A 12,522-nucleotide genomic window follows, 5' to 3' on the forward strand; every position below is an offset into this window, starting at 1 on the left:
TGTGGCAGAGCTCAGGTTGCATTGTAGCAGGTGACCTGTGGTTTGCTCTTCTCCACACTTGCATGTTGTGGACTCCACTTTGTAGCCCCATTTCTTAAGATAAGATCTGCATCTCGTAGTTCCAGAGTGCAGTCTGTTCAGTGCCTTCCAAGTTACCCAGTCTTCTGTATGCCGGGGCAGGGGGCGGGGGGTCTCATTTGGTATCAGCCATGGATTGAGGTTCCAGGTTTTAGCCCAACACTTTTGGATTCGCACTTGCTGAGGTGTTCCTGCAAGTATCTCTGTAGATCTTAGAAAGCTATTTCTTGATTTAAGGTGTTGGCCTGCTGGCTGATATCCAAACAGAGGATGGGCCAGAGATGTCACTTGCAGCATATTCACCTTTTATAAAAAGAATGAACACATTAAGTGATCCAGATTAGCTGATTTTGTTTTCTTCTCACTAAACTTCTCTTTATATAAATACATAATTGTTACTTATTCTATAGTGCCTGACATATTGGGACTTCCATGTGTTTTAGAACATTGATGAATTCCAGTTCATGGATTCAGTTTTGGTAACTCTCCCTTGAAAAATAACCATCTGCCTTTGTTTGCCATAAATATTGATATCTCGTTAGCCTCCAATTACATTGATTTATTTTGAAGTTGATATTTACTCTTCTGTGAGTATTTAATTACAAATTGGTAAATATGATTTTCTTATATGGAATGTGAAAATCCTTAAAATGGCTTGGATGAAGGATATATAATCAATAATGGATTAATAAAGTGCTTTTAATTATCATATTCATTCTAAAGTTTGGCTGAAGTGCGGGTATGAATATGTTTTTTGGGGAAAAATGTAGATTTCATTATAATAGTAAAAGCTTTGATATATTTTAGGCATTTAGATGTCTTAAGATAAAGTGGCATTTTATACTTCTTCTTGCTTTCAAATATAAATTGCTCAGGAAATGACTTTAGGCCAGTGATGTATGGAATCTTTTAGTGGCCCATGTATAAATCATGGCACCAAACTCTGAAATTCCACAAGTTCCAAAAGTAATTATTCATAGAAATGCTCCCTATGTTTCCAGCTTGGTACTCTAAATTTGACATGAAAAGCTATTCTACACTGTTGTCAAGTACTTGGACTATATATGTATGGGGTGGTGGCATGAGCACATTATGTGGGTCAAAAAGATGATTCCCAAAAGTTCCTAATTAGCCTGAATGGATCTTTAATTTCAAATGTGCCTTGGAACTGCAGCTTCTCCCATTCTGACCAGGCAGCAACCCCTGCTTTCTAAACTTCTGTATCTGGACTACCAATTAGCTTTGTTGTACCTAGACATATTAATTTTAGAGGGTCAGCTTCCAGATCTTATAGGTTTCAAACATACGTGTCTTTTACTCCCATATAGATTGAAGTTTGGAGGATCCAGAGCTTGGGAAAGTTACTTTCTAGAGGACAAGTCACAGCTAGTCTTTTTAGGTTGGCACCTAGCAGAGATTGGATTCTGTGGTGTTGACCTAACCAAGTCATTATTACAAGCACCAAAAATATCGCCTACAAGCCGAAATCCATTGTGTGAGCTCCAAATAGTTTGCTTAGGCTAGAATGGAATCCAAGAGCACTCCATATGCATTGTCTCCAGTGTTCATGGTGGGAGAGGGTCAAAATTTTAGGGAGAAAGGAGTTACCTAAGCTAGGGTCTGAGTCAACCATGGTAGGTGGGTTACTGTGACACAAGGTCCCAGAAGGTGAAGCTGGAGATAAATCTTCCCCATTGTTCCTCACTGGTCCCAATCATGATTGCGCTATAAAATCTTCCTTGTTCCGGGTTGGTGGTATGTACATTTAATTGTCAATTTGCATCTTGTCTTGTTTACCTAAAAATAAAAATGTCTGCATTGAGAAAAGGATTGTCTATTACAGATTTAGCTACGCATTCCATTCCTTTAAAAGCTCACAGGAAGAAAACTGATGTCTGTACGTAAGGAACAAAACATGTAATATCCCATTTGTGGTCTGAAGTAATATAGTTCAGACATAGGTTAACTATCTTTTTTGAATATTAGGTCAGTGGATGCCTCACTGAGGATATTTTTAGTGAAATGCTCCACACTCAGTTACTAACTCTAAGTATGCAGAAATTGGCGTAGTGTCGTGTTTGCTTGGACAACTTGTAGGGGTCTCCATTAATGACCTTTACAGTTTCCTCAGATTCTTTGTCTTGAGTCCAGTTCCACTGTATGTTGCCTCTCCTATCTTTTTAATGCACACATGTGTACAGATCTACATAATATCAGATCTTATTAAAATGATGGAAATGTGCGGACTTGGCTTGTCCTGTAATACACACAGGCTGGCATCCAGTTAGTGACATATGCAAGCATAATTCTATATTATGCTTGCATATGTATTTTTTGGTTGTTGCAGAGGTTGGTATTCCATTTCTCCCAACACAACAATAAACTTCATCAACTCAGTATTTTGCTGTGAGAGCACAGTGTTCATGTTTGTTAGGGACAGTAGTTGTCCTTTGTTTAAAAGCTAAGTAAAATTCATATTGTGATGTGATTTTACATGTTGTTATGGTTTTAACCTGCATTGTTTCAATACTATTGTTGTTTAATACTGTTTTAATATTTGCAATTTCTCAAGTCGCTCCTGACACGACTGTATGTATGTATGTATGTATGTATGCATATTTTAAGTTGTATTAAAATGCTTTTAGTTGTGAGCTGCTTTGAGTCTCCATGTGGAGAGAAAAATCGGGATATAAATAAACATAATAATCATAATCATAATAATGACTCTGGCACAAGCCAGTCAATGTGGTTCCAGTGGTGATCGGCACACTGGGTGCAGTGCTTAAAGACCTTGGCCTGCACTTAAACACAATTGGCGCTGACAAAATTACCTTCTCTCAACTGCAAAAGGCCACCCTACTTGGATCTGCATGCATTCTTCACCAGTACTTCACACAGTCCTAGACACTTGGGAAGTATCCGACATGCGATCAAATGCAAAAGCCAGCATAGTGATCTTGTTTGCTGTGTACTAATTGTGTTGTGTATCTAATAATAATAATAATAATAATAATAATAATAATAATAATAATGTCAAATTGATGATGAAAAATTCCTGCTTAAGTCAAATTGTGAATTTTAAATAAATGTTTCAGGGAGGGAAGCTCTTTGATGAAAAAGCTTTTTCCCAAAACCAATTTCTTGATTATTTCCTTTTTGGATATTCTGTCTCTATGTAAGAAGATGGTCCTAGTTGACTAGGACAGTATAGGAAAGCCATGCTGGGTATCAGAGGAAGTTCTGAATGTGTTTGTTCCATAATCATTTTATTGGCAGGTCAGGAGTCACCATGGGTCATTAGCTTAATGGTTGGAGAGCGACCATCTTTCAAAAATATTGCCAGCTAGTTAATGAAAGTTGTCTTTGGATGAGGGGCATCAGTTCAAGTCATGTTACTCTACTTATGTCCAACTTTCCAGTATTTTATTCATCAGGAACTATTGTCTTCCAGTGTAATGTTCTTTTTGTAAGTTGCCTTCCAGCAGTAGGTGTGCATCCTTTTCCCTTATTAATTGTCTGGAAACAAAGAAGATAGAAAGTTAATATGTGCTGATTTACCTAGCATGGAAATAATTGATTTCGTTACCCTTAGCGAAAAGGACCTTTGGGGTGTCTCCTTTTTAAAAACAACAACAACAACCCAAAATGCCTCAGAAACATTTTGCTTTTGATGAAGAAATCGAGTTGAAAATACCTTCTAGTTGTCAAGGTCACATTCTCTTTCTTTCTTCTCATGTCTTAAGATCTTTTCATATTCTTGTTTTTCTAACTCTATAATATCTGCAAGCATCTGAAGTTGGAACTTTGTCAATTGAACCAGTTTACTTTTGGGGAGTGTCATTTGAAATACTGTGTGCGCAGTGATAAATATATTTTAAATTATTTGCCGCAATGACACACAGTTAATATTCTAACCTTAGGCTTATTGCACAGCTAGAATGGGCATGCATTCCAATGCTGTTTTATGTCAGAAATGAAAATTTGAAAAATATAGATATTGTCTCCCTACAGGTCCCAGCTCCATCTCGCCCAAGCAGCAGAGCCTTCTGCATTTAAATTACCACCCAGTATTTCCATTTTGTGTCAGGCAGGGCAACACACACTTTAAATGTTAAACAGCTGACAAGGAAAGAATGAGAAGGAATTGGAAGGATGGCTGTAATTGTGTACCCAGCACAATATGCATTTAAATAATAGCCATCATGCAAAGCAAGTCAGACAGCTACACTGCAGGTCACCTGCTGTGAAAATCATTAAAATCCCAGTAAATCATTGTATGGGAATAAGGTACTTTTGCATGTTCAGTGATGTTTATTTCCTAGTGTGTTTTTCAACCGACCTTCTGCATTTTCAAGCAGTTGGATGCCCAGTGAAAAAGGTCAAACTATTATGTCATTGATTCTGCATTTTAAAGTATTCCTCTTGAATTATTTCTGTGAATAACCTTTCCCATACTTTCTTTCACTATAATCAGATACTCTTCTTAATGTGCCAGTGGCACTAATGGTAGCATTACCTCTGCTAGGAGCATGGCCCTCCTCGAGAATATCTTGTGCCTTGAGTTTCCATTTAAGATGTATGTCACTTTTTCACTGCTCCTCTTATAATTGCTATTGCTTGGTGGGGTCACTTAAATTGAAAGGATCAGTAGAAGAGTGCTTCTGTCATTCTCCAGTGTGGTGGAGGCTCCTTCTTTGGAGGCTTTTAAACAGAGGCTAGATGGCCATCTGTCAAGGGTGCTTTGAATGCAATTTTCCTGCTTCTTGGCAGGGGGTTGGACTGGATGGCCCACGAGGTCTCTTCCAAATCTATGATTCTATGATTCTTGTGCATATGGATTCATTTTCTTCATTACATTTTGATGTGCAACCTAATTTTCTCTTGAACGTATCTCCAAATGTGATAATGCCTGACACCTGTCAGAACTGGCGCTCTTACTTCCATGCAGGAGAAAACCATTATCTATCCAAAAAATAAGCAGCCATGGAAATTGCCATTTGCAATTCAGCGGAAGTAGATTGATCTTCCAGGACATTGTGCTGCAGACCCAAGAATGCTTTTGTTCTTCGTGAAGAGAATGTCAAAGGGAGATTCCAGGACGAAACTGTGTAATTAGAACAGATTTTAGTTGTTCGTTTCATTTATTTAGATTTAGTCAAAGTAGTGGTTCTCAATATCATTATTGTTGTCAACCAACATAACACCACTGGGACAACTATGTGCTCTCCTTTATTTACTGCTGCTGTAAATCATTAGTTTATTTTTCAAGTCTATAAAACCTGTTATAGATTATGTCTGCATTTTGTAGTCATTTGTTTCCCTTTAACCCCTCACCTTTTTATCAACGCATGCATACCACTCAATTTGATCAGGTTGACTCCAGTCATGGAAAACGTATGCAAAAATACATCTTTTTCCTTTTAGGATGCCACCAACCATTGTTTGTTTTCATTGTGCTTTGTTCTGACTACTTAAAGTATGCTATGTTATTTATAATAGTGACTTCATTCAGCTCAGTTTCAGGTATCTCCATAGGACAAGGATAGCCTTAGGGGGAATGAAGTCCTGGCTGCCAAGATGCAGGGGGCAAAGAAGTGAACTTGGCGGCTTGACCTTATCTGATTGCATTGTTTGTAGTGAGCTAGGGGCTAAAACAAAAACCAGTGTCTTCAGCCTTTTTCAGAGCTGTAAAATGAATGCTCGCTAAATAGCTTCAAAATGTAATACTCTTCCAATAGTTATTTTAAAAATTCACATCTTGGAGACATGTTTGAGATTATGCTTTGTTCCACGTAGCTAAGTCTCTGTAGCTAAGTCTCCCACCTTGAGAGCCATCCACATATCCTTGTTGTTGGAGAGCAAGGGAATTAGCAGTGTTATGTCCTGCTGCTTTCTAGTAGCTGGACACACTGCAAGGATACTCTCTACAGCAGTGGTTCTCAACCTAGGGTCCCCAGATGTTTTTGACCTTCAAATCCCAGAAATCCTAACAGCTGGTAAACTGACTGGGATTTCTGGGAGTTGTAGGCCAAAAACATCTGTGGACCACAGGCTGAGAACCACTGATCTACTGGGATCTTCCAAGAATCCCTTGCAATTTCTGCCAGTGCCTGTCACACGATGAGAAAATAATTTTGACGTGTGTAATAACCAAAAAGGTGAGTCAATTTCAGCTAACACTGCAAAGCAGTGGAATCGTTCTGAGCCTTGTTAAATCTAACTTTGCAACACCGTAAAATGGTTTGTGGAGGATGTTGCCAAAAGTGCCCCTTTGCTGAGAGAATGCTTTATCTTATGGTTGGTCCTGGGTGCAGAGACTGAGATCAGTTCAGCAAGCCTCCCTCTTGTGAGCTGCTGGCAACTGTGAGGTGTACAAGGGGCTTCTTAGCCCCCACTCCACAGCATTAGCAGTTAGCAACGTCGGCTGTTTTTGCAACCAGAATGTGTTTCCTCATTTCTGTTTGGAATGGTGGCCATGGAACTAACCTACAACCTTTCGACTCTTGCAGGCTGCCAAACGCGTGATCTTGCTCTCAGGCACCCCTGCCATGTCACGCCCCGCTGAGCTGTATACACAGATGGCAGCTGTCAGGCCATCCTCTTTCTCTCAGTTCCATGCCTTTGGGCTCCGCTACTGTGATGCTAAGCAGGTAATTGCGGGCTATTCCTGGCAAAGTGGGAGCAAGGGAATTATTCTTTGAAAATAACAGTGCTGAATGCATGCTGGGAAGCACTTTGTGCTCTTTAAAGATCGCACGGAAGCAACATGATTTCATTTACAATCTCCTCTTATTGAGGTCTTGCCTTTTGAAAGGGCAGGTCTTCAAGTGCAGCAACTGACCATAGTTCTTTGATGAAGCATGTGCTTTGCATGTGTTAGGATCTCCAGCAGATCAAATCGAAGAAGCACAATTTGAGCAAGAGAAAGGGGCAGAGCCCTTGTAAAGATGATGCATCTCCTGCAAGGTGATACCAAGTTAGATGGTTATGGGACTGATCTAGTATCAGGTGTATCTTCTCCCAATGATATCATGGCACTCTGAGACAGAATTTATTGATGTTCACCTGAAGTCACAGAAGTGAGGAGTGTTTGGCTTTCCTGATGATGTTGGGACAACCATTATTACCAGTCCTAGCCAGAATAGCCAGTGGTGAATGACAGAAGGGGAGCCAATAATAATAATAATAATAATCATCATCATCATCATCATCATCATCATCTTTATTTATATAGCGCTCTGTTTCCCCTAGGGGACTCAGGGTGATTTCCAAGTTGGCAAAATAACAGAGCACATACAGAGTAACCATTTAAAACATAGGCATAAATTTATTAACACAAACATATACATTATACACCAAACCCTTCCAGTTTTTTCTGTTGGTCATGGGAGTTCTGTGTGCCAAGTTTGGTTCAGTTCTATCGTTGGTGGAGTTCACAATACTATTTGATTGTAGGTGAACTATAAATCCCAGCAACTAGAACTCCCAAATATCAAGGTCTATTTTCCCCAAACTCTACCAGTGTTCACATTTGGGCATATTGAGTATCTGTGCCAAGTTTGGTCCAGACCCATCATTATTTGAGTCCATAGGGCTCTCTGGATGTAGGTGAACTACAAGCCACACCTTGCCTGTCCCTTTCTTGGATAATTTTAAATATTTTTATTGTGCATTTCCAACTTAAAAACCTTTAATATTACTTTGTTTTCCTTTCTTTTTCTCAAGTTATGTGCCAGCCACCTCCTTTCTGTAATAAATGTGACCCCTCGAGTCCCCATGTTTCCTCTTGTGGTTTTATGTATTGGTAGTTACATAACTATAAAAATGCGCTCTCTCTCTCTCTCTGTGTGTGTGTGTCTGTGTGTGTGTGTGTGTGTGGTATAGAGTTGAACAGCAGAATGTGTTCTCCCTGCTACCATTGCGTTTCTTTCTGTAAATGAGTTTGACCTTCGGGTTGCAGCCACCGTCTTGCTTTTACCCTTAACATCTTCTTAATAGTGGCTGCAAAGGTTATGCCGTTTTGTTTCATTCTTAACGGCCCACCTTCACAAAGCAGGTGAATGTCACAGGTCCTTTCCAGAGGCACTGGAAGTGATTTTACCATAGTTATTAAGCTGTTGAATGGGGAAAGCATCTGAGTGGTTTTCTGCATTTCTCTCTGTGTTCCAGTGTGTGTTCTGTTCTTTAATTTGGTATCTTATTCAAATCTTTTTAATTGCAGTAAGTGCCGTAATGGTAACATTGCTAAACATGTGTAAATGTGAGGACTTAGGAAGTGAACAGTGTGAAAATAGGAGAGTATAGCTTTAGTTTGCCTTATCCTCCTTTAGCCTTCTGGAATTGAAGCACAGATAAGTTTATATATGGCATTTTAGTAAGGATTATTTGCACTTCCATTTTCTGCAACATTAGTATATATTTGTATTCTACATTTTCATACTCTCTCTGTCCAATCTCATCATTGTGAAACTGTACACTTAGTTAAGCAGATTTTTTTAAAACTGAAGAGACAACTAGACTGTGGAGCAAGCTGAGGAAAGAGGGGAAAAGCTGGATTGTGAGGTGGTCCAGGAGAGAGGGGGTTCTCCCCAAGTCCCCTCCCTGCCCTTTCCTCCCCTTCCTCTTCTCTTTTGGAGGCAGAAAGTGAAGGAAAGACGGGAAATGTTTGGATCCCAAAATGGTTGGTCTTGGTCAAGATGAGATGGTGGATGGGAGATAAAAAGTGTTTCCATTAGACACGATATTGTTTACGATATATAATCATAGACCTGGAAGAGACCCCCAAGGGCCATCCAGTCCAACCCCCTGCCACGCAAGAAGGAAGAATCAAAGCACTCCTGATAGACAACCTCTGCAGAAAAGCCTCCAGAGAAGGCGACTCCACCACACTTCCAGGCAGCCTATGCCACTCTCCAAGAGCTCTTACTCTCAGGAAGTTCTTCCTAATCTTTTCAGTCAAATCCCTGTCCTCCCTTTTGAAACCATTGCTTCCTTGTGCCCGGGTCTCTAGAGCAGCAGAAAGTCAGTTTCCCCCTCTCTTCTCCTCCTCAGTGGGACACCCTTTTAAATTTTGAAACATGTTGCTGATGTTCCCTCTCTATCTTCTCTTCTCCCAGCTAAACATCCCCCAGGAGGAAAGGAGGAAGGAAAACGAGAAGGAAGGATGGAAAGAAGGAATGGAGGAAGAGAAGGATGGAAGCAATGAAGTGTGGAAGGGGGTGGAGGGAGGGAGGGAAGAAAGACAAAAGGGAAGGAAGGGAAAAAGGAGAAAAAGAGAGAGGGAGGAAGGAAGGAAAGAGGGAAGGAAGGATGAAAGGGTGGAAGGGAAGGAAGGAGGAAGGGAGAAAGAGAGATAAGGAAGGAGGGAGGGAAAGGAAGGGAAGGAGAAGAAAAGAAAGAAGGAAGGATAGGATGGTGTGAGAGAGGAGGGCTTGAGGAAAGATTATTCCCTTTTACATACTAATTTTCCCTCTTTAAAAGTGTCTATGTCTGCATTAATATTACAAGCCAAATATGGTGTATGCTGCTCTGTTTCTATTTCATAATATGTAATTGAGCTCCAGAGTGTTCAGAAACGATGATATAAAAATGTTCAGAGATCTATAATAATCAAAATTGGAACCATAAAAGTGATATGCTCCTAATAAAATAGTATTGTCTTGGTTAAACAAAACAACTCTCAAAGCTCAACATCTCCATTTAAAATATATTTCATTCAAAAGGAATTGATTTAGTTTCATAGCAGAGAGCCATACATTTCTGGCAAATGCAATAAGCCAAGATATGGAATTAGTTTATCGGTTTACAGTCCAACTCCTTGGCATTTCTTGCTCATAAAAAGTGCAACAAATAAAGTGTCACCTGTTTTATTTATGAGCCAAATTTTGCAAAAGGAGATGCTCTAGAGCCATTTTTCAAAGCAGCTGATGTTGTTAGTGAGTCTTAAAAGATGAAAAAGTACACTTTTAGATTGGAAAACTGCACTCAGCTGGGAAAGATTCAAAAGCTTCGCTTAAAAGTTTAACCAAATTACAATTGAGAGCAGGCTGGGGGCTTCCTGATTTCCAAGTCTCTACGGTCCAAGGAATGTGTGTTTTGCATAGTTTACAAGGATATTGAATATTGCTGGTATGCAGATTAATCTTTGGGACTCAATTTGAGTTAGAATTGCCAATGATTCTGTGTATTGGCTGTCATTTCATAACAGTGCCAAAAAGCACAGAATGTACGGGATGGAATGCTGTTTTTCTGGGGATCTCTGATTTCATTAAAACTATCCTGAAGATGTCCTTGGCTATTCATAGGGCAGACCTGCCAAAATCAAAAAGGCCAAAAGAAGACTGAATTAATTTCTCTGACAGAGCTTCATTTTCCTACAAAGCACCTGCACTCTGCCTCTGAATTGCAGAATTAAGTCCCAGCAATGGAAGCCATATGGAGTGAGAGTATATGGAAGAGAGCCATCTCGGTTTTATGGTGCCTCCATTGAAGAATTTCCTCTCCTTAGACGTCCAGTTATCACCAAGTTGGGCAAGGGAAGAGGCTTTTAATTAAAGATTTTGGGGACTACTTCCTTACAAATATATGTGGTTTAAAATTGTAGTAGCTTTTAAAGTGGTTTTGATTGTTATTTTTTTAATATGTCTGTAACTTCTTTCAGTTATTTATGGTTTTAATCTGCACATGTTTTAAAATTCGTACTTTGTTTGCCACCCTGAGATCATGCAATAAATGGCAGGATAGAAGTGTAGAACTTTACAACATATAGGACAGATTATTTAGGACACGGTAAACTTGGATTTAACCCCTGGGCCTCCTGGTGGCGCAGTGGGTTGAACCGCTAAGCTGCTGAACTTGCTGACCGAAAGGTTGGCGGTTTGAATCCGGGGAGTGGAGTGAGCTTCAATGCTGGATTTCCTGTCCCATTGGAAATAAATAATTTCTGCTCTCTCTCTCTAACCAAATTCTAGGACTCTTCATATCTATAAAAAATTCCCATATATATTGAAGCTATAGGAGATCAAAGGGAGTTCCTGTTGGCACAGCGGGTTAAACCGGTGAGCTGCAAAACTTGCTGACCAAAAGGTCAGTGGTTCAAATTTAGGGAGTGGAGTGAGCTCCCACTGTTAGGCCCAGCTTCTGCCAAGCTAGCAGTTTGAAAACATGTAAGTGTGAGTAGATCAATAGGTACCACTTCTGCGGGAAGTTAACGGCACTCCATGCAGTCATGCTGGCTACATGACCTTGGAGGTATCTACGGACAACGCCGGCTCTTTGGTTTAGAAATGGAGATGAGCACCACCCCTCAGAGTCAGACACGACTAGACTTAATGTCAGGGGAAACCTTTACCTTTACCTTCAAGTTGGATTACAGTATGAGCAGAATGACAAGCACTAAATGGGGAGTACAGATCTGTATATTGATCACTCCATCTCCAACATAGTTTGCTAGGTTTTTTTTTATCTCCAGTAGACATCTTTAGAAATTTGAGGCACCTGTGCCTTAACATTTTTAAAAATTAAAAATCCAAAGAATGCATTCCTAGTGTCCAAATGTACAGTATCAGCATAGTTCTTAAAATTGGAACTCCTTCCCTGAAGAACTAAGGGCTTCTCCATCTTTGCTCAGCTTTAGGAAGGGGGTCAAGACTTTCTTATTTAACAAGGCCTTTAACTGAGCTATAGCAGGAGCTGGGGATTTCATGATCGGAATGGAGGAGGGATGCATGGGGGAGGAGGTTATGATTTTAACTAAAATGTAGGATTTTTATTGATTGTTGTTTTATCAGGGTTTTATCTGCTTCGTTTTCCTGTTTGATTGATTTTAATGTTTGTATTCTGTTTGTAAGGTGCCTTGGGTCCATGGAGTGGAGAAATATCCCAAATAAATAAATAAATAAATAAATAAATAATAGGATTGTTTTAATGAAGGTGAAGTGACAATGTTAATGGCCCTCGTTTTGTGGTGCCTGCAGCGACCTTGGGGATGGGATTATTCTGGATCTTCCAATCTTGGAGAGCTGAAACTTCTTCTGGAAGAATCCATCATGATTCGCCGCTTGAAGTCCGACGTGCTTTCCCAACTCCCTGCAAAGCAGCGCAAAGTGGTCGTGGTGGCTCCCGAAGGCATCAATGCAAGGACAAAGGCTGAGCTGGCAGCGGCCGCAAAGGAAATGGCAAAGGGTTACAAAAATGTGAGTTGGAACTGTTGTTGGGCATGAATATAATAGCATTCAGTTACAATTCTAAACCACGGTTTGTAAAGCCAGCACATCATTGATGGCTATGTCTGAACCCACACCAATTTATAAACCCTAGTTTGCAAAAGGATGCCAGGCCAGGATGTTACCGGAGTTTGCAAGTGGCTTGAAAATAATGGTTTCTGCTGTTGTTTGCTCATATTCTGTTATTTCATTGATTCTAAGGTATCATCAATTATACTAA

At 39.9% G+C, this 12,522-nt stretch overlaps 1 protein-coding gene across 1 annotated transcript in view; it reads left to right on the top strand.

Moving 5' to 3' along the window:
- The window catches only part of SMARCAL1 (SWI/SNF related, matrix associated, actin dependent regulator of chromatin, subfamily a like 1), a 48,445-nt gene that overhangs the window by 26,280 nt on the left and 9,643 nt on the right, over positions 1 to 12,522 (top strand). Inside the window, 2 exon segments of the mRNA XM_060773871.2 lie at positions 6,588 to 6,728; positions 12,054 to 12,272. Of these exon segments, the coding sequence (XP_060629854.2) occupies positions 6,588 to 6,728; positions 12,054 to 12,272 (360 nt within the window).

This window comes from Anolis sagrei, chromosome 1 (genome assembly GCF_037176765.1).
Source record: "Anolis sagrei isolate rAnoSag1 chromosome 1, rAnoSag1.mat, whole genome shotgun sequence".
In the NCBI taxonomy this organism is placed as follows: Eukaryota; Metazoa; Chordata; class Lepidosauria; order Squamata; family Dactyloidae; genus Anolis; species Anolis sagrei.